We start from the raw sequence: 21,581 nt of genomic DNA, 5'->3' as shown, positions 1-21,581 counted from the left end.
AAAACAACAATGAGATACCATCTCACACCTGTCAGACTGGCTATCATCAACAAATCAACAAACGACAAGTGCTGGAGAGGATGTGGAGAAAAAGGAACACTTGTGCACTGCTGGTGGGAATGCAGACTGGTGCAGCCACTATGGAAGACAGTATGGAGTTTCCTCAGAAAACTGAAAATGGAACTCCCATTTGACCCTGTGATCCCACTTCTAGGAATATATCCCAAGAAACCAGAAACACCAATCAGAAAGGATATATGCACCCCTATGTTCATAGCAGCACAATTCACCAGAGCTAAGATCTGGAAACAGCCTAAGTGCCCATCAGTAGATGAATGGATTAGAAAACTGTGGTACATCTACACGATGGAATACTATGCTGCTCTAAAAAGGAAGGAACTCTTACCATTTGCAAGGGCATGGATGGAACTGGAGAGCATTATGCTAAGTGAAACAAGCCAGTCAATGAAGGGAAAATACCACATGATCTCACTCATTCATGGATAATAGAGACCATTATAAACTTTTGAACAATAATAGATACAGAGGCAGAGCTGTCTCAAACAGATTGTCAAACTGCAGCGGGAAGGCCGTGGAGGGTTAGGGAGCAGGAGGTAGGGGGGTAAGAGATCAACCAAAGGACTTGTATGCATGCATATAAGCATAACCAATGGACATAAGACACCAGGGCATAGGGGAGGCTAGGGGACTGTCTAGGGCAGGGGGGAGAAAATGGACACATATGTAATACCCTTTGAGATACTTTAAGCAATAAAAAAAATCATAAAAAAATAATAAAAATAAAAAAGAGAGAAGGAGGTCATGGTTTGATTCCTGGTCAAGGGCACATACCCTGGTTGCTGGCTCATTCGCCAGTAGCTGGCGTGGGGGAGGTGACCGACCTGTGATTCTCTCTCAACATGGATGTTTCTCTCCCTGTCGCTTTTCCTTCCACTCTGAGACAATAAAAAAATTTAAAAAAATATTAAGCAAGTGTTCCACTCAGATTAAATGCACATTGTTTTAAAATAGTTTATTATTTTTTTTGGTTCAACATACCAGGTGGGTAGTCATTTAAAGACTACATAGCCCCCGAGCTAGTTTGGCTCAGAGGATAGGGGGTCGGTCTTTTTTTTTTCAAATATATTTTTATATTTGATGAGAAAATCATGGATCGGCTGCCTCCTGCAAGTCCCTCAGTGGGGACCAAGCCCCACAATCTGGGCATGTTCCCTTGACCAGGAATGAAACCCAGGACCCTTCAGTTCGAAGGCCAACACTCTATCCACTGAGCCAAACCGGCTAGGGCCTATTTGACATTTTCAAAGGGTGGAAACGCCTTGAAGCATCTCAGCATTCATGTCACAGTGGGAATTACAACTCACCTCACCATTCTTTCATAATTGTTCCTGTAAATGAAGACTCTGACTAATAATGAAGCTTGTAGGTAAACAGCATGTTTGTATATGAATCCTAGGAAAAATTTTACAAGGTACAAACTCTGACCTTCCCAGTTCTGGCAGATTTGATGACCTTCAACCTTAGAACCAGGAGGACAAAGTCAAGGATGACGCACACTAGACCATCACCTGACCACTTGCAAGATCCTTATCAGGTTGGATTGTGCCTGTCGGCACGTAGAGAACATCTCAAGCCCCGCCCCCTGACCTCTTTTCTCTGTGTGGCCTCTCCCTCCTTATAAAAACCTCTGCCTGCACTGAGACGTGCAGATGGGTTTTGGGACAAGCTTTGCCCATCTTCTCAGGTTGCCGGCACCTGAATAAACCTCTTTCCTTCCTCACCACCACCTGTCTCCAGGGCTGGTTTCTGGGGTGTGAGTCAGGGGATCCTTCTTTTCTGGACACATTCCTGATACATTGACTCACTGGAACAGGTGTATCATGGCCATTTTCTTTCTTCTGCAGGCAACTGGGGGAAGCAGAGACCGGTCACAGAGGAAAGGAGTGAAGAACGGTGCTTTGACATCAGAGCAAGAAGAACAGGTACGGAAAAGGTGGATGGGCGGAGGAGGAGGTGGAAGGATTGGGGATGGAGTCTGATCTGAGGGAGGAATTTGGACTTTGTGGACTGAAGTGAGTTTAGCAGCAAAACCATAGAGCTCTTGCCAAGAGCATGGCTGAGGTTTAGGGAAGGGAGAGATCATTCTATAAGTTATGTTATGGGACCTCAGGAATCCTACTTCCTGTTTCACCTGTCACTTTGCTTCCTGTTTGCCCGATCAGGTATCCCAGGTATCTGTCTGTCCCTGAATATTTTGGTCTTGCCTCTCTCACCAGCACTTGAAAAGCAAGACGGCTGTTAAGAAGGCCACCAGGACGCAGACATTACCTTTGTTCCTCTGCCAGCTGTTAAAGATAAAGTATATTATTTGCATGGGGTGGGTTGTTCTATGGTGTGTGAGTTCTATTGAGATGATCAGAAAGAAGATGGTGGTAGTGTCATGACAAAAATTTGAACCAACTACAAAGTTTTTACTTTGAAAAAAGAAAAAAAAAAGAGCCCGAATGGCATGGCTCAGTTTTTTAGCTTAAACCCAGGAACCAGGAGATGTGGTTTCAATCCCCAGTCATGGCACAACCTGGGTTACAGTCTTGATCCCCAGTAGGGGGCATGCAGGAAGCAACCAATCCGTGATTCTCTGTCATCATTGATCTTTCTTTCTCTCCTCCTCCTTTTCTCTCTGATATCAGTAAAACTATATAAAAAAGAAAGAACAGTCATGGCACAGGAAAGTAGAGCCTTGAGTCAATCCAATATAATAAAAGGCTAATATGAAAATTGACAAAACGGCAGAATGATTGGACGCTATGGCACGCACTGACCACTGGGGCAGATACTCATGACAGGAGCTCTCCACCAGTCATCAGTGCACTCCCACAGGGGGAGCACTGCTTATCCAAAAGCCAGGCTCAAAGCTGCCGAGCACAGGAGTTGGTGGGAGCCTCCACGGTATCACTAAAGAGGGCCTAAGCGATCAGTTGGCCATCCCTCAAAGGGTCCCGGACTGCGAGAGGTTGCAGGACTGACTGAGGGACCCCCCTCAAGTGCATGAATTTTGTGCACTGAGCCACTAGTAATATTATAATAACTGTGTATGGTGTCAGATGGGTATGAGATTAATTGCATGATTTCTTAGCCCATCATATAATGTCTAATCATGAGGGTTTACCACTGAAATGAACCTAATATGCTATGTCAACTGTCATTTAAAAAATATTTTTAAAATTCCATAGGATCATGTTACCTTCATAGAGTCATATTTTACATTAAGTACGTTTAGTACATTTTTTTGAAGAAGAGAGATCTAAAGCTAAAAAAGAAAGAAATGTTGAGATTTATAAATTTGAACCAAAGGCAACCACAAACACAACGTTAAAAACCATAAAGAGAAAAGTCGATGTAAAATGCGTTTGGAGACCCCATGCCCTGTCTTTCGATTCCAGGATCGAAGTAGCGAGAGGCTCTGAGAGGCTGTGGCTGTTGCTCCTTGGACCACGGAAGGGTCATGGCCAGGCTCCCGTCGAAGGTGCATCTCACCTCACACCCCATCTACCTGGATATCCGTGGGCCCTCGGTGTATGAGGATGACAAGCATCGCACATGGCTGCATCTCGTCATGGAGACAGGAGGTGTCCTGCAAGTACGGTTGTGCCAGGTAAACATCGTCAGTTGGTATATCTCACTCACCACCACCCCGCTGACCTCGAGCACCATGCCTTTGATGTGGACGATCCAACCTGGCAACCAGTACCTGGACTCCATGGGCCGGTTCTGGCGCATTGTGCGCCACGTCAAGGAGAATGGTTTGGAGAAATTGACCCTTGAGCTGAAGGAAGACTCGTAGGACACGTGATGAGGTCTATGGCACTTGTCAACGTGAGCCCCAGTCCTGCTGGCTTGCCGGTGGGATGTGTATAGTTCTGTAAACCTTTTTACTAAGCTCTGTTGTTCTTTCTGCCACCACCTGGGTGAGAGGGTATATTGATGTCTCTCTCTCTCTCTCTCTCTCTCTCTCTCTCTCTCTCTCTCTCTCTCCCTCTCTCTCTTTCTTCATGTTCTTATTATTCTTGTTCTTGTTCACCTTCTTCTTCTTCTTCTTCTTCTTCTTCTTCTTCTTCTTCTTCTTCTTCTTCTTCTTCTTCTTCTTCCTCTCTCTCTCTCTCTCTCTCTCTCTCTCTCTCTCTCTCTCTCTCTCCCTCTCTCTCTTTCTTCATGTTCTTATTATTCTTGTTCTTGTTCACCTTCTTCTTCTTCTTCTTCTTCTTCTTCTTCTTCTTCTTCTTCTTCTTCTTCTTCTTCTTCTTCTTCTCTCTCTCTCTCTCTCTCTCTCTCTCTCTCTCTCTCTCTCTCTCTCTCTTCTCCTTCTCTCTCTCTCTCTGTATATCTTTGTCTCTCTCAAATCAGTAAAAGCATTTTGAGCCAAGCTGGTGTTTCTCAGTGGTTGAGGGACAACCTATGAACCCAGAGGTCACGGTTCGATCCCTGGTCAGGGCACACACAAGAATTAACCAATGAGCCCTAACTTGTTTGGCTCAGTAGATAGAGGGTTGGGCTGTGGACTCTGAAATGTCCCAGGTTTGATTCTGGTCCACTGCACATGCTCTGGTTGTGGGCACGATTCCAGTAGGGCACCTGATGTATGATTCTCTCTCATCATTGATGTTTCCCGCTCCCTTCCTGTATGAAATTAATCCTATATAATAAAAGCCCAATATGCTAAGTGTCCAGTCTACCGGTCATCTCTTCAACCAATGAAAGCTTAACATGCAAATGATATACTGAGGTTGCTCAACTGCTCGCTATGACATGCATTGACCCCCAGGGAGCAGACATTCAGACTGGTAGGTCAGCTTGCTGCTGGGGTCTGCCTGATCGGGACTGAGTGAGAAGGGTTGGACACACCCTGGAGCCCTCCTACGGTCCTGACCAAGCTGGACAACCGCCCACATCCCACCCGGGCCCCAATCGTGCACCGTTGGAATCCTGTGGCCTGGCCTGTGCCCTCTCATAATCTGGGACCCCTCTGGCGATGTCAGAGAGCCAGTTTCGGCCGATCCCCGCAAGCCAGGCAGAGGCACCACACTGGTGCATGAATTCTTCCATCGGGCCTCTAGTAAAAATATATTAAACAGAGAAAGACAAAGAAAAAGACATTAAGTCTGAAAATATTCACCCATCCCCGGTCGACAAGGCTCAAAGACATCACTGGAAATAGTTTTCATTTCAATGGCCAGCGTTCTCATTCTTTGATCTCCTGAGGTTCATCAACCGATACTACTGTCTCCAAAAAAAGAATGAATATTTGGGGGATTAGGGTTGTTTTATGCTGGTCATCTCTTTCCTTTGAGGAATTATGAGGGATGCCAGGGCTCGTCTCCTGAAGGCTCGACCTGGCTCTATGTATGGCTTTAACATCTACCTCTGGATGCATATGGGTTTTTAGTTGTGTTTAGCACTAAATAGCCCCAAACAAAGCCAAGCGATCATAAAATTCATCCAGCATCGCACCAGAGTGAGGCGGCTGGATTAGGAGCTGGAGGGAGCCCCAGAAATCAATTTCAGGGTATCCATGGTTGCATTAAAGATATCACTGACTGCTGATTAAATTCTCCTCTTGCAGGAAAGTATGCAAAAATGCAAATTGAGACCTGTAAGGCTGAGGACTGGGGATCGTGAGGGATGTGTTTCTAAGGTGTGTTTCTCATATTCAAAATACTGAACTTCCTGCTCGGCCACCATTGCTCAATGGTTGAGCTTTGACCTATCAAGAAGGAGGTCATGGTTTGATTCCTGGTCAAGGGCACATGCCCTGGTTGCTGGCTCATTCGCCAGTAGATTGCGTGCGGGAGGTGGCCGACCCGTGACTCTCTCTCAACATGGATGTTTCTCTCCCTGTCGCTTTTCCTTCCGCTCTGAGTCAATAAAAACATTTAAAAAAATATTAAGCAAGTGTTCCACTCAGATTAAATGCACATTGTTTTAAAATAGTTTATTATTTTTTTTGGTTCAACATACCAGGTGGGCAGTCATTTAAAGACTACATAGCCCCCGAGCTAGTTTGGCTCAGAGGATAGAGCATTGGTCTTTTTTTTTAACAAATATATTTTTATTGATTTCAGAGAGGAAGGGAGAGGGGGAGAGGTAGAAACATCCATGTTGAGAAAATCATGGATTGGCTGCCTCCTGCTAGTCCCTCAGTGGGGACCAAGCCCCACAACCTGGGCATGTTCCCTTGACCAGGAATGAAACCCGGGACCCTTCAGTTCGAAGGCTGACACTCTATCCACTGAGCCAAACCGGCTAGGGCCTATTTGACTTTTTCAAAGGGTGGAAAAACCTTGAGAAGAATGAAGCATCTCAGTATTCATGTCACAGTAATTACATGAATTCATGTAATTCATGGGAATTACAACTCACCTCACCATTCTTTCCACATTGTTCCTGTAAATGCAGACTCTGACTAATAATAAAGCTTGTAGATAAACAGCCTGTTTGTGTAAAAATCCTAGGAACTAATTTCTAGAAGATATGAACTCTGACATTCCCAGTTATGGGAAATATGATGACCTTCAACCTTAGAACCAGGACAAGAAAGTCTAGGATGATGCACACTGGACCGACACCTGACCACTTGCAAGATCCTTATCAGATTGGACTGTTCCTGTGGCCACGTAGAGAACATTTCAAACACAGCCCACTGACCTCTTTGCTCTGTTTGGCCTGTCCCTCCTTATAAAAGGCTCTGCTTGTACTTACATGTGCAGATGAGTTTTGGGACGAGCTTCCCCCAACTTTTCAGGTTGCCGGCACCTGAATAAACCTCTTTCCTTCCTGACGACCACCTTTCTCACGGGACTGGTTTCTGGGGTGTGAGTTAAGTGAACCTTGTTTTTCTGGACACATTCCTGATACATGGACTCCTGGGAATATGTGTATCATGGTCATGTTCTTTCTTCTGCAGGTGACAGGGGAAGCAGAGACCGGTCACAGAGGAAAGTAGCTACGACAGTGCTTTGCTTTCAGAGCAAGAAGAACAAGTAAGTTAACGGTGGATGGGAGGAGGAGAAGGAAGGATTGGGGATGGAGTCTGATCTGAGGGAGGAATTTGGACTTTGTGGACTGAAGTGAGTTTAGCAGCAAAACCATACAGCTCTATAAGTGATGTTATGAGAACTCAGGAATCCTACTTGCTCTTTCACCTGTCACTTTGCTTCCAGTTTTCCCGATCAGTTATCCCAGTGTCTGTCTGTCCCTGAATATTTTGGTCTTGCCTCTCTCACTAGCACTTGAGAAGCAAGACCACTGTTAAGAAGCCCACCTGGACGCAGACGTGAGCTTTGTTCCTCTGCCAGCTGTTAAAGGTAAAGCATATTATTTGAATATTACTAGCATAGGGTGGGTTGTTCTATGGTTTGTGAGTTCCCTCTGAGATGATCAGAAAGAAGGTGGTTTTGTCAGGACAAAAAGAAAAGTTGAACCAACTACAAAGTTTTAATTAGGAAAAGAAAAAAAGAAAAGAAAACTAAGAGTCTGGTCAGCGTGGATTAGTTGTTTCGCTTCAACTGAGGAACCAGGAGATCACAGTTCGATTCCCTGTCAGGGCACATGCCCGGGTTACAGTCTTGATCCCCAGTAGGAGGTGTGCTGGAGGCAACAAATCTGTGATTCTCTGTCATCATTGATCTTTTTTACTCTTTCTCTCTCTCTCTCCCTTCCTATCTGAAATCAGTAAAACTATATGAAAAAAATGGAAGAATAGTCATGGCACAGTAGAGTAGAACATTTAGTCAATGCAATCCTATATAATAAGAGACTAATATGCAAATCGACCAAATGGCAGAACAACTGGTTGCTATGACACACACTGATCATCGGGAGCAGATGCTCATGTCAGGAGCTCTCCACTGGTGGTCACTGCACTCCCACTTGGGGAGCACCGCTCATCCAAAACCAGGCTCACAGTTGCCGAGCACAGGGGTTGGTGGGAGCCTCCGCAGCAGCACTAAAGCAGGCCTAAGATGTCAGTTGGACAGCCCTCAAAGGGTACCACAATGCGAGTTGCCGCAGAACTGACTGAGGGACCCCCCCCAAGTACATGAATTTTGTGCACTGAGCCTCTAGTAATATTATAACTGTGTAGGGTGTCAGATGCGTCTGAGATTAATTGCATGATTTCTTAGTCCATTATATAATGTGTAATCACTGGGGTGTACCCCTGAAATGAACCTAAGGTTGTATGTGAAATCATATAAAAAATGTTTTAAATGTTCTAAAGGACCGTGTTACCTTCACAAAGTCAAATTTTACTTTAAGTAGGTTTTGTACAGTTTGTTCCAGAAGAGATATCTAAAGCTAAATACAAAGAAAAGCTGAGATTTATAAATTTGCAAAATAAACAAAAGGCAACCACAAACACAACCGTAAAAACCATAAAGATAAAAGCCGAGGTAAAATGAGTTGCGAGACCCCATCCCGTGTCTTTCGATACCAGGACCGAAGTAGCGAGAGACTCTGAGAAGCTGTGGCTGTTGCTACTTGGACCACGGAGGGGTCAGGGCCGAACTCCCGTCAAAGGTGCACCTCACCTCGCACCCCATCTTACTGAGGATCCATGAGCCCTCGGTGTACAAGGACGAGACGCAGCGCACGTGGCTGCATCTCGGCATGGAGACAGGACGTGTCCTGAAAGTACGGTTGCGCCAGGAAGTCATCCCCAGTGAGGATATCGCACTCATCACCAGCCCCCAGATTTCGGGCACCATGCCTTCGATGTGGTCGCTCCAGTTTGGCAGCCGGTACCTGGACTCCATGGGCCGGTTCTGGCGCATCGTGCACCACGTCAAGGAGAATGGCGTGGAGGAAAATGATCCTTGAGCTGATGGAAGAGTCGTAGGACATCTGATGGGGTCCCTGTCTCTTGTCAACCTGATCCCCAGTCCTGCTGGCCTGCTGGTGGGACGTGTATAGTTCTGTTCACCTTTTAACTAAGCTCTGTTATTCTATCTGTCACCCCAGGGTGCAAGGGCACATTGATGTCTCTCTCTGTCTCTGTTTCATCTTGTTGATTTTCTTCCTGTTATTGTTTTTGTTTTTATTGTTGTTGTTGTTCTTCTTCTCCTCCTCCTCCTCCTCCTCCTCCTCCTCCTCCTCCTCCTCCTCCTCCTCCTCCTCCTCCTCCTTCTTCTTCTTCTTCTTCTTCTTCTTCTTCTTCTTCTTCTTCTTCTTCTTCTTCTTCTTTTTCTTCTCCCCCTTCTCTCTCTCTCACCGTCTCTTTGTCTCTCTGTCTGTATCTTTCTCTCTCAAATCAATGAAAGCATTTTGAGCCTAGCTGGTGTTTCTCAGTGGTTGAGGGATGACCCATGAACCTGGATGTCACGGTTCGATTCCTGGTCAGGGCACAGACAAAAATTAACCAATTAGCCTTAGCTTGTTTGTCTCAGTCGATAGAGAGTTGGACCAGGAGGTCACGGTTTGATTCCCGGTCCAGGGCACATGCCCAGGTTGCGGGCTTGATCGCCAGTAGGGGGCATGTGGGAGGCGGCCGATCTGTGATTATCTTTCATCATGGATATTTCTCTCACTCTCGCTTTTCCTTCATCTCTGAGTCAATAAAAACATTTAAAAAAATATTAAGCAAGTGTTGCATTCAGATTGAATGCACATTGTTTTCAAATAGTTTATTATTTTTTTTGTTTAACATACCAGGTGGGTAGTCATATAAAGACTACCTAACACCTGAGCCGGTTTGGCTCAGTGGATAGAGTGTCCACTTTTTTTCTAAATATATTTTTATTGATTTCAGAGAGGAAGGGAGAGGGAGAGAGTTAGAAACATCCTTGATGAGAGAATCATGGATCGGCTGCCTCCTGGTAGTCCCTCAGGTGGGATAAAGCCCACAACCTGGGCATGTGCCCTTGACCAGGAATCGAACCCAGGGCCCTCAGTTCGCAGGCTGACACTCTATCCACTGAGCCAAACCAACCAGGGCCAATTTGACTTTTCAAAGGTTGCAAATGCCTTGAAGAAGAAGTAAGCATCTCATTATTCATGTCACAGTAATTCCATGAATTCATGTAATTCATGGGAATTACAACTCACCTCACCATTCTTTCCACATTGTTCCTGTAACTGCAGACTCTGACTAATAATGACCCTTGTAGGTAAACAACCTGTTTGTATAAGAATTCTAGGAACTAATTTTACAAGTTATGAACTCTGACCTTCCCAGTTCCAGGAGATTTGCTGACCTTCAACCTTAGAAAGAGGATGACAAAGTCTGGGATGACGCACACTGGACCATCACCTGACACCTTGCAAGAACCTTATCAGATTGGACTGTGCCTGTTGGCACGTAGAGAACTTCTCAAGCTCCAGCCCCTGACCTCTTTGCTCTGTTTGGACTCTCCCTCCTTATAAAAGCCTCTACCTACACTGAGCTCTGCAGATGGATTTTGGGACAAGTTTCCCCCATCTTCTAAGGTTTCTGGCACCTGAATAAACCTTTCTTCCTCACCAACACCTGTTTCCCGGGACTGGTTCCTGGGGTGTGAGTTAGTGGTACTGTGTTTTTCTCGACTCATTTCTGGTACATGGACTCCTGGGAATATGTGTATCATGGTCATGTTCTTTCTTCTGCAGTTGACAGGGGGAAGGAGAGACAGGTCACAGAGGAAAGGAGCGAAGAACGGTGCTTTGCCTTCAGAGAAAGAAGAACAGGTAAGACAAAGATGGATGGGAGAAGGAGGAGGAAGGATTGGCGATGGGGTCTGATCTGAGGGAGGAATTTGGACTTTGAGGACTGAAGTGAGTTTAGCAGCAAAACCATACAGCTCTTCCCAAGAGCAAGGCTGAGGTTTGGGGAAGGGAGAGACAATTCTATAAGTGATGTTATGAGACCTCAGGAATTCTACTTGCTGTTTCACCTTTCACTTGCTTGCTGTTTGCCCGATCAGCTATCCCAGGTATCTGTCTGTCCCTGAATATTTTGGTCTTGCCTCTCTCAGCAGCACTTGAGAAGCAAGACGGCTGTTAGGAAGTGCACCTGGACGCAGACGTTAGCTTTGTTCCTCTGTCAGCTGTTGAAGATAAGGCATATTATTTGCATGGGGTGGGTTATTCTATGGTTTGTGAGTTCCCTCTGAGACGATCAGAAAGAATGTGGTGGTGGTGTCATGACAAAAAGTTGAACCAACTACAAAGTTTTAATTAAGAAAAAAGAAAGGAAAAGAGCCCGGCTGGCATGGCTCAATTGTTTAGCTTAAACCTAGGAACCAGGCGATGTGGTTTCGATTCCCAATCATGGCACAAGGCGGGTTTACAGTCTTGATTCCCAGTAGGGGGCATGCAGGAGGCAACCAATCCATGATTTTCTTTCATCATTGATCTTTCTTTCTTTTGCTCTCCCTTCCTCTCAGAAATCAGTAAAACCATATGAAAAATAACGAAAGAATAGTAGTGACACCATAAAGTAGAGCATTGAGTCATTGCTATATAATAAAAGGCTAATATGCAAATCGACCAAAAGCACAACTGCTGGTAGCTGTGGCACGCACTGACCAGCGGGGCCAGATTCTCCTGGAAGGAGCTGTCCACCAGTGGTCAGTGCACACCCACAGAGGGAGAGCCGCTCAGCCAAAAGCCAGGCTCACAGCTGCTGAGCACAGGGTGGTGGTGGGAGCCTTGAGGGCAGCACTAAAGCGGGCCTAAGCCGTCAGTTGGACATCCGTCAATGGGTCCCAGATGGGGAGAAGCTGCATCATTGGCTTCGGGACCCCCCTGAGTGCATAAATTTCGTGCACTTAGCTTCTAGTAATATTATAATAACTGTGTAATGTGTCAGTTGGGTATGAGATTAATTGCTTGACTTCTTAGTCCATAATATAATGTCTAATAATTGGGGTGTACCCCTGAAATGAACCTAAAGTTGTATAACAACTGTCATTTAAAAAATGTTTTTAAAATTCCATAGGACCATGTTACCTTCATAGAGTCATATTTTACCTTAAGTACTTTTTGTACAGTTTTTTTTTTTTTGAGAAAAGAGCTTAAAACTGAAAAGAAAGAACAGTTGAGATTTATAAGTTTGCAAAATAAACCAAAGGCAACCACAAACACAACCATAAAAACAATAAAGATAAAAGCCGAGGTAAAATACGTTTGGAGACCCCATCCCCTGTCTTTCGATACCAGGACCGAAGTAGCGAGAGGCTCTGAGAAGCTGTGGCTGTTGCTCATTGGACCACGGAGGGGTCATGGCCGAGCTCCCGTCAAAGGTGCACCTCACCTCGCACCCCATCTGCCTGAGGATCCGTGGGCCCTCCGTGTATGAGGACGAGAAGCAGCGCACATGGCTGTACCTCCTCATGGACACAGGGGGTGTCCTGCAAGTACGGTTGTGCCAGGAAGACATCCCCAGTGGTCATATTGCAGTCACCAAAAGCCTGCTCACCTTGAGCATCATGCCATTGATGTGGACGCTCCACCCTGGAGGCCAGTATGTAGACCACATGTGCCGGATCTGGAGCATCGTTCACCACGTCAAGGAGAATGGCGTGGAGGAAATGATCCTTGAGCTGGTGGAAGACTCCTGGACATGTGATGGGGTCCATGGCTCTTGTCAACCTGAGCCCAAGTCCTGCTGACCTGCCGGTGGGACGTGTATAGTTCTGTTCACCATTTACTAAGCTCCGTTGTTCTATCTGCCACCACCTGCGTGCGAGGGCACATTGATCTCTCTCTCTCTCTCTCTCTCTCTCTCTCTCTCTCTCTCTCTCTCTCTCTTTCTTCTTCTTCTTCTTTTTCTTCACCTCCTTCTCTTTTCTCTCTCTCTCTCTTTCTCTTTGTCTCCCTGTATCTCTATCTCTCTCCCTCTCTCTCAAATCAATAAAAGCATTTTGAGCCAAGCTGTTATTTCTCAGTTGTTGAGAAACAACCTATGAGCCTGGAGGTCATGATTCGATTCCTGGACAGGGCACAGACAAGAATTTACCAATGAGCCCTAGCTTGTTTGGCTCATGGATAGAGGGTTGGACTGTGGACTCTGGAAGGTCCCAGTTTCTATTCAGGTCAAGGGCACATGCTCTGGTTGTGCGCTCCATCCCCAGTAGGGGGCGTGCAGGAGGCACCCGATGTATGATTCTCTCTCATCATTGATGTTTCTCGCTCCCTTCCTGTATGAAATAAATACTATATAATAAAACCTCATATGCTAAGTGTCTAGTCGACTGGTCATCTGTACAACCAATCAAAGCATAATATGCCAATGATATACTAAGGTTGCTCAACTGATCACTATGACATGCATTGACCACCAGGGACAAGACATTCAGACTGTTAGGTAGCTTGCTGCTGGGGTCTGGCTGATCAGGATTGAGTGAGACATACTGAACATACCCTGGATCCCTCCCATGGTCCCTCCCTACCTGGCCAACTTCCTGTGTCCCTCCCCAGACCTAATGGGGCACCGCTGGGGTGCTTTGGACTGGCCTGTGACATCTCATTATCTGGGACCCCTCGGGTGATGTCAGAGAGCCAGTTCCGGCCGATCCCCGCAGGCCAGGCCGGGGCACCACACTGGGGCATGAATTCCCCCAAACATTCGTGTTTTTATTTATTTACTTATTTATTTATTTTTGGAAAGGGTAGTATCGGTTGACGAACCTCAGGAGATCAACAATGAGAACGCTGGTTATTGAAATGAAAACTATTTCCAGTGATGTCTTCGAGCCTTGTCTACCCGGGCTGGGCTAATATTTTCAGGTTTAAGGTATTTTTCTTTTTCGTTCTCTGTTTAATATATTTTTACTAGAGGCCCATGTTTCGGGCTCGATCGCCAGTAGGGGGCTTTTGGGAGGAGGCCAATCCGTGATTCTCTTTAATGCAAACATGGATGTCCTGAAATTGATTTCTGGGGCTCCCTCCGGCTGCCCCTCTAGCCTCCTCTGGCTGGTGCCATGGTGATCAATTGTATAATCGCTGGGCTTTGTTTGGGGCTGTTTAGTGCTAAACACAATTAAAAACTGAAATGCACACAGAGCTAGACGCTAAAGCCACGATTATCTCTCATCATGGATGTTTCTCTATCTCTCGATTTCCCTTCCTCTCTGAGTCAATAAAGTCATTTAAAAAAAATATTACCAATTTCTAGGGGACTGTCAAGGGCGGGGGGAAAAATGGACACATATGTAATACCCTTTGTAGTACTTTAAGCAATAAAAAAAAATATTAGCAATTGTTGCATTCAGATCGCATGGACATTGTTTTAAAATAGTTTATTATATTTTTGGTTTCACAGCCCAGGTGGGTAGTCATTTAAAGACTACCTATCGCCCATGCTGGTATGCTCAGTGGATAGAGCGTCGCCCTCGGACTGACGGTTCCCGGGTTTGATTCCAGTCAAGGGCACATGCCTGGGTTGCAGGCTCGGTCCCCAGTGGGGCGGCGTGCAGGAGGCAGCAGGTCAATGATTCTCTCTTATCATCACGGATGTTTCTATCTCTCTCTCAGTTCCTATCTAAAGTCAATAACACATAAATATATTTTTTAAATAAAAGTTCCCACGCCTCGAGATCTGTCATGTGTCGCACTGCAGACACTCTGTCTCATGACCCCTTTGGGCTCAATTCCCTTGAGGGCAGTATGAGGGTGATATTTGAATTATGTTTTTTTCACCCATTTTTTTCTTTTTTTGTTTCTTCTCCTAAATGCCAACGGGCAGATGCCTGAAATTCTCTTAAGACCCCATTCATCTTTCCTTCCTAATTGGGGAAGAGTTTGCTTCAGTCCATGTCATTGAGCTGAGAATTGTTTTTAATTTTTTTTCAGAGCGGAATGGAGAGGGAGAGAGTTAGAAACATCCCTGATGAGAGAATCATGGAACCGCTGCCTCCTGCACGTCCCTCCCTGGGGATCAAGCCCACAACCTGGGCATGTGCCCTTAACTGGGAATCAAACCCGGGACCATTCAGTTCGCAGGCCAACACTCTACTCACTGAGCCAAACTGGCTAGGCCCTATTTGACTTTTTTAAGGGGTGGAAATGCCTTGAAGAATTAAGCATCTCAGCATTGATGTCACAGTGAGAATTACAACTCACCTCCTCATTCTTTCCACATTGTTCCTGTAAATGAAGACTCTGACTAATAATGAAGCTTGTAGGTAAACAGCATGTTTGTATAAGAATCCTAGGAACTAATTTTACAAGATATGAACTCTGACCTTCCCAGTTCTGGGATATTTGATGACCTTCAACCGTAGTTACAGGATGACAAATCTCAGATGACGCACACGGGACCGTCACCTGACCACTTGCAAGATCCTTATCAGATTGGACTGTGCCTTTTTGGACATAGAGTACATCTCCAGCCCCGCCCCCTGACCTCTTTGCTCTGTTTGGCCTCTCCTTCCTTATAAAAGCCTCTGCCTGCACTGAAATGTACAGATGGGATTTGGGACGAGCTTCCCCCATCTTCTCAGGTTGCGGGCACTTGAATAAACCTCTTTCCTTCCTCACGACCACCTGACTTCGGGACTGGTTTCTCGGGTGTGAGTCAGCATAACCTTGTTTTTCTGGACACATTCCTGGTACATGGACTCCTGGGAATATGTGTATCATTGTCATATTCTTTCTTCTGCAGGTGATAGGTGGAAGCAGAGACTGGTCACAGAGGAAAGGAGCGAAGAACGGTGCTTTGCCTTCAGAGCAAGAAGAACAGGTAAGAAAAAGATGGATGGGAGGAGGAGGAGGAAGGATGGGGGATGGAGTCTGATCTGAGGGAGGAATTTGGACTTTGTGGACTGATGTGAGTTTAGCAGCAAGACCATACAGCTCTTGCCAAGAGCATGGCTGAGGTTTGGGGAAGGAAGAGATCATTCTATAAGTGATGTTATGAGACCTCAGTAATCCTACTTGCTGTTTCACCTGTCACTTTGCGTCCTGTTTCGCGATCAGCTATCCCAGGTATCTGTCTGTCCCTGAATATTTTTGTCTTGCGTCTCTCACCAGCACTTAAGAAGAAAGACCGCTATTAGGAAGCCCACCTGGATGCAGACTTTAGCTTTGTTCCTCTGCCAGTTGTTAAAGGTAAAGCATATTATTTACATTGGGTAGGTTGTTCTATGGTTTGTGAGTTCCCTCTGAGATGATTAGAAAGAAGTTGGTTGTGTTAGGGCAAAAAGAAAAGTTGAACCAACTACAGAGTTTTAATTAAGAAAAAAAGAAAAGAAATGAAAAGAAAAGAGCCCAGCTGCCATGGCTCAGTTGTTTAGCTTAAACCTAGGAACCAGGAGATGTCAATTCGATTCCCAGTCATGGTACAAGCCCGGGTTACAGTCTTGATCCCCAGTAGGGGGCATGCAGGAAGCAACCAATCCGTGATTCTCTGTCATCATTGATCTTTCTTTCTCTCCCTCTCATTTTCTCTCTGAAATCAGTAAAACTATATGAAAAAAACGAAAAAATAGTCATGGCACAGGAAAGTAGAGCATTGAGTCAATCCTATATAATTAAAGGGTAGTAGGCAAGTCGACCAAAGGGCAGAATGACTGGTCGCTATGACACACACTGACCACCAGGGGCAGATGTTCATGTCAGGAGCTGTCCACTGGTGGTCAGTGCACACAAACAGGGGGAGCGCTGCTCAGCCAAAAGCCAGGCTCACAGCTGCAGAGCACAGGGGGATGGTGGGAGCCTCCACGGCAGAACTAAAGTGGCCCTAAGCCGTCTGTTAGACATCCGTCCAGGGTTCCCAGACTGGGAGAGGCTGCAGGAATGGCTGAGAGACCCCTCTGAATGCACAAATTTTGTGCACTGAGCATGTTGTAATATTATAAGTGTGTATTGTGTCAGATGGGTATGAGAAAAAATTGCATGATTTCTTAGTCCACTATATAATGTCTAATCATTGGGGTGTACCCCTGAAATGAACCAAAGGTTCAATGTTAACTGTCACATAAAAATGTTTTCAAAATTCCATAGGACCATGTTACCTTCTTAGAGTCATATTTTACCTTACGTAATTTTTGTACAGTTTGTTCGAGAAGAGAGCTCTAAAACTGAAAAGGAAGAAAAGTTGAGATTTATAAATTTGCGAAATAAACCAAAGCCAACCACCAACAACTGTAAAAACCATAAAGATAAAAGCCAAGGTAAAATGCGATTATAGACCTGATGCTCTGTCTTTTGATACCAGGACCGAAGTAGCGAGAGGCTCTGAGAAGCTGTGGCTGTTGCTCCTTGGACCACGGCGGGGTCATGGCCGAGCTCCCGTCAAAGGTGCACCTCACCTCGCACCCCATCTGCCTGAGGATCGACGGTCCTTCGGTGTACAAGGACGATAAGCAGCGCACGTGGCTGCATCTTGTCATGGACACAGGTGTCCTGCAAGTACGCTTGAGCCAGGAAGACATCCCCAGTGGGCATATCGCACTCACCACCAGTCCGCTGCCCTCGAACACCATGCCTTTTATGTGGATACTCTACGCTGATAGCCAGTACGTGGACTCCATGTGCAGGTTCTGGCGCATCGTGCACCACATCAAGGAGAATGGAGTGGAGGAAATGATCCTTGAGCTGATATCCAACCCGTAGGACATGTGATGGGGTTCCTGGCTCATGTCTACATGAGCCCCAGTCCTGCTGGCCTGCTGGTGGGACGGTTATAGTTCTGTTCACCTTTTTACTAAGCTCTGCTGTTCTATCTGCCACCCCCTGAATGCGAGGGCACATTGACATCTTTCTCTCTCACTCTCTTTCTCTTTCTTCTCTCCTCCTCCTCCTCCTCCTCCTCCTCCTCCTCCTCCTCCTCCTCCTTCTTCCTCCTCTTCTCATCCTCCTCCTTTCTCTCTGTCTCTCTGTCTCTCTCCCTCTCTCTCAAATCATTAAAAGGATTTTGAGCCAAGCTGGTGTTCCTAAGTGGTTGAAGGATGACCTATGAACTTGGAGGTCACGGTTCGATTCCTGGTCAGGGAACACAGAAGAATTGACCAATGACCCCTAGCTTGTTAGGCTCAGTGGATAGAGGGTTGGAATCTGGACTCCGGAAGGTCCCAGGTTCAATTCTGGTCAAGGGCTCTTGCTCTGGTTGTGGGCTTGATCCCCAGTAGGTGGAGTGCAGGAGGCACCCGATGTATGATTCTCTCTCATCATTGATGTTTCTCGCTCCCTTCCTGTATGAAATCAATCTTATATAATAAAAGCATTATATGATAAGTGTCCAGTCGACTGGTCGTCTGTTCATCCAATAAAAGCATAATATGCAAATGATATGCTAAGGTTGCTCAACTGCTCACTATGACATGCATTGACAGCCAGGGACAAGACATTCAGACTGGTAGGTCAGCTTGCTGCTGGAATCTGGATGACTGGGACTGCGTGAGACGGGCTGGACATTCCCTGTTGCCCTGCTATTGCCCCTCCGCAGCTGGCCAACCTCCCCCATCACACCCTGGCCTCGATCTTGCACCAGTGGGGTCCCTAGGCTTGGCCTGTGCTATCTCCCAATCTGGGACCCCTCGGGGGATGTCAGAGAGCCGGTTTCAACCATATCCCACAGGCCAGGTCAAGGGACCCCACTGGTGCACGAATTCGTGCACTGGGCCTCTAGTAAAAATATATTTAAAGAACACAACAAGTCTTCGATTTCCATGGGCGATGAAATTGGGAACCAGTACTTAAGACCCCTCGTTATTCTTCCAAGAATATGAACAGGAATTTAAGCTCAGATTCCGCAAATACAGAGACTGCCCACAGTATATATATTTTATTGCGTTGGCGATTAGTTACCTCTGAGGGAGCTTCCATTTCCATTAGAAAAAAGCCCACGATTTCAAATAAAGGGGAAGTCGTGTTAATTGTGTCTATAATTTGTCTCCCATAACTTTTCCACTCATAGAACTTATTTGTTCTCATTGTGTGTGGCGTTTCTTGTCCCACAAACCCTAGAAATTTTCTTTTCTCACCTTCCCCCAAAAGTTTACATTTGGTTTTTTTTGTTTGTTTTTACTGGTAATTTTTATGCGTTTGAAGTGGATTTCATATCTTTGTTGGGTTTTTAGGGTCTGATGCATGATCAGCCTTTTTAAAGGAGTGTGATGGATAATTTCAGATTATCACACACTACCCTCCCCCCGTGTCTTCAAAGAAATGAAAACATCGTGTTCTCTACTGCCCTTCAGAAAAAGTTCTGGTTTTATGTGTGTGTATGTGTGTGTTTTTAATAAATATGTGCTTACTGATTTCAGAGAGGAAGGGAGAGGGAGAGAGAGAGAGAAACATCAATGATGAGAGAGAACCATGGATTGGCTGTGTCCTGCACGCCCCCAACTGGGGATCGAGCCTGCAACCCAGGCATGTGCCTGACCTGAAATCAAACCTGTGACCTCCTGGTTCATAGGTGTACACTCAACCACTCAGCCACAACAGCTGGGCATCATAGTTTTTTTTTACTTTTTTTTTGTTGTCATTACTACTGATGTCCCGATTTTCCCTCTCTTATCCCACCTCGACCATGTCTTCCCCTCCCCATTTCCTGTGGCCATCTCCACAGTTTTGACTGCGTCTATGGGTTATGCATATATGAATTTTGTGCACTGAGCCTCTAGTAATATTATAACAGTGTATGGTGTCAGATGGGTCTGAGATTAATTGCATGATTTCTCAGTCCATTATATAATGTGTAATTATTGGGGTGTAACCCTGAAATGAACCTAAGGTTGTATGTCAACTCGTAAAAAATGTTTTAAATTTTCTATAGGACCGTGTTACCTTCATAGAGTCAAATTTTACTTTATGACCGTTTTGTACAGTTTGTTCTATGAGATCGATCTAAAGCTCAAAAGAAAGAAGAGTTGAGATTTATAAGTTTGCAAAATAAACCAAAGGCAACCACAAACACAACCGTAAAACCATAAAGATAAAAGCCGAGGTAAAATGTGTTTGGAGACTCCATCCCCTGTATTTCAGTACCTGGACCAAAGTAGCGAGAGGCTCTGAGAAGCTGTGGCTGTTGCTCCTTGAACCACAGAGGGATCACGGCCGAGCTCCCGTCGAAGGTGCACCTCACCTCGCACCCCAGCTTACTGAGGATCCAGGAGCCCTCGGTGTACAAGGACGAGAAGCAGGGCACGTGGCTGCATCTCGGCATGGAGACAGGAGGTGTTCTGCAAGTACGGTTGCGCCAGGAAGTCATCCCCAGTGAGCATATCGCACTCGCCACCAGCCCCCAGATTTCGGGCACCATGCCTTCGATGTGGTCGCTCCAGTTTGGCAGCCGGTACCTGGACTCCATGGGCCAGTTCTGGCGCATCGTGCACCACGTCAAGGAGAATGGCGTGGAGGAAATTGATCCTTGAGCTGATGGAAGAGTCGTAGGACATCTGATGGGGTCCCTGGCTCTTGTCAACCTGATCCCAAGTCCTGCTGGCCTGCTGGTGGGACGTGTATAGTTCTGTTCACCTTTTTACTAAGCTCTGTTATTCTATCTGCTACCCCAGGGTACGAGGGCACATTGATGTCTCTCTCTCTCTCTGCTTCATATTGTTGATTTTCTTCCTGTTTTTGTTGTTGTGGTTATTGTTGTTGTTGTTGTTCTTCTTCTTCTTCTATTCTTCTTCCTCTTCTTCTTCTTCCTCTTCTTCTTCTTCTTCTTCTTCTTCTTCTTCTTCTTCTTCTTCTTCTTCTTCTTCTTCTTCTTCTTCTACTTCTTCTTCTTCTTCTTTCTCTCTCTCTCACTGTCTCTTTGTATCTCTGTCTCTCTCCATCTCTCTCAAATCAAAAAAAAATCATTTTGAGCCTAGCTGGTGTTTCTCAGTGGTTGAGGGATGACCTATGAACCTGGATGTCACGGTTCGATTCCTGGGCAGGGCACACACAAGAATTGACCAACGAACCCTAGCTTGTTTGGCTCAGTCGATAGAGAGTGGGACTGTGGACTCCAGAAGGTCCCAAGTTCGATTCTGGTCAAGGGCACATGGTCTGGTTTTGGTCTCGATCCCCAGTAGGGGGCGTGCATGAGGCACCCGATGTATGATTCTCTTTCATCATTGATGTTTCTCGCTCCCTTCTTGTAGGAAACCAATCCTATATAATAAAAGCCTAATATCTAAGTGTCCAGGTGACCGGTCATCTAATCAACCAATCAAAGCATTATATGCAAATGATATACTAAGGTTGCTCAAATGCTCACTGTGAAATGCATTGACCACCAGTGACAAGACATTCCGACTGGTAGTTCAGATTGCTGGGGTGGTCTGGCTGACTCGGCCTGAGTGAGACGGGCTGGACATGCCCTGAAGCCCTCCTATAGTCCCTCCCCAGCTGGCCAACCACCCACATCACACCCCAGCCCTGATCCTGCACTGGTGGGGTCCCTTGGCCTGGCCTGTGCCCTCTCATAATCTGGGATCCCTCGGAGGATGTCAGAAAGCCCGTTTCAGCCAATTCCCGCAGGCCAGTCCGAGGCACCACACTGGTGCACAAATTCGTGCACTGGCCTCTAATCAAAATATTTGAAATAGAGAAAGAGAAAGGAAAAGACCTTAAGCATGAAAATATCATCCCATCCC

General features: G+C 45.9%; 1 protein-coding gene across 1 annotated transcript; it reads left to right on the top strand.

The window, feature by feature from the left end:
• Nucleotides 1-12,272: 12,272 nt before the first annotated feature.
• LOC132223757 (protein p13 MTCP-1-like) lies at nucleotides 12,273-12,662 on the top strand. The gene has a single exon (XM_059678779.1). The coding sequence runs from the start codon at nucleotides 12,273-12,275 to the stop codon at nucleotides 12,660-12,662; it is 390 nt and encodes a 129-aa protein (XP_059534762.1).
• The last annotated feature ends 8,919 nt before the right edge of the window (nucleotides 12,663-21,581 follow it).

The sequence above is a fragment of the Myotis daubentonii genome, chromosome X (genome assembly GCF_963259705.1).
Source record: "Myotis daubentonii chromosome X, mMyoDau2.1, whole genome shotgun sequence".
NCBI lineage: Eukaryota > Metazoa > Chordata > Mammalia > Chiroptera > Vespertilionidae > Myotis > Myotis daubentonii.
The sequence above is the reverse complement of the archived record's forward strand: the minus strand, read 5'-3'. Positions and strand labels throughout refer to the sequence as shown.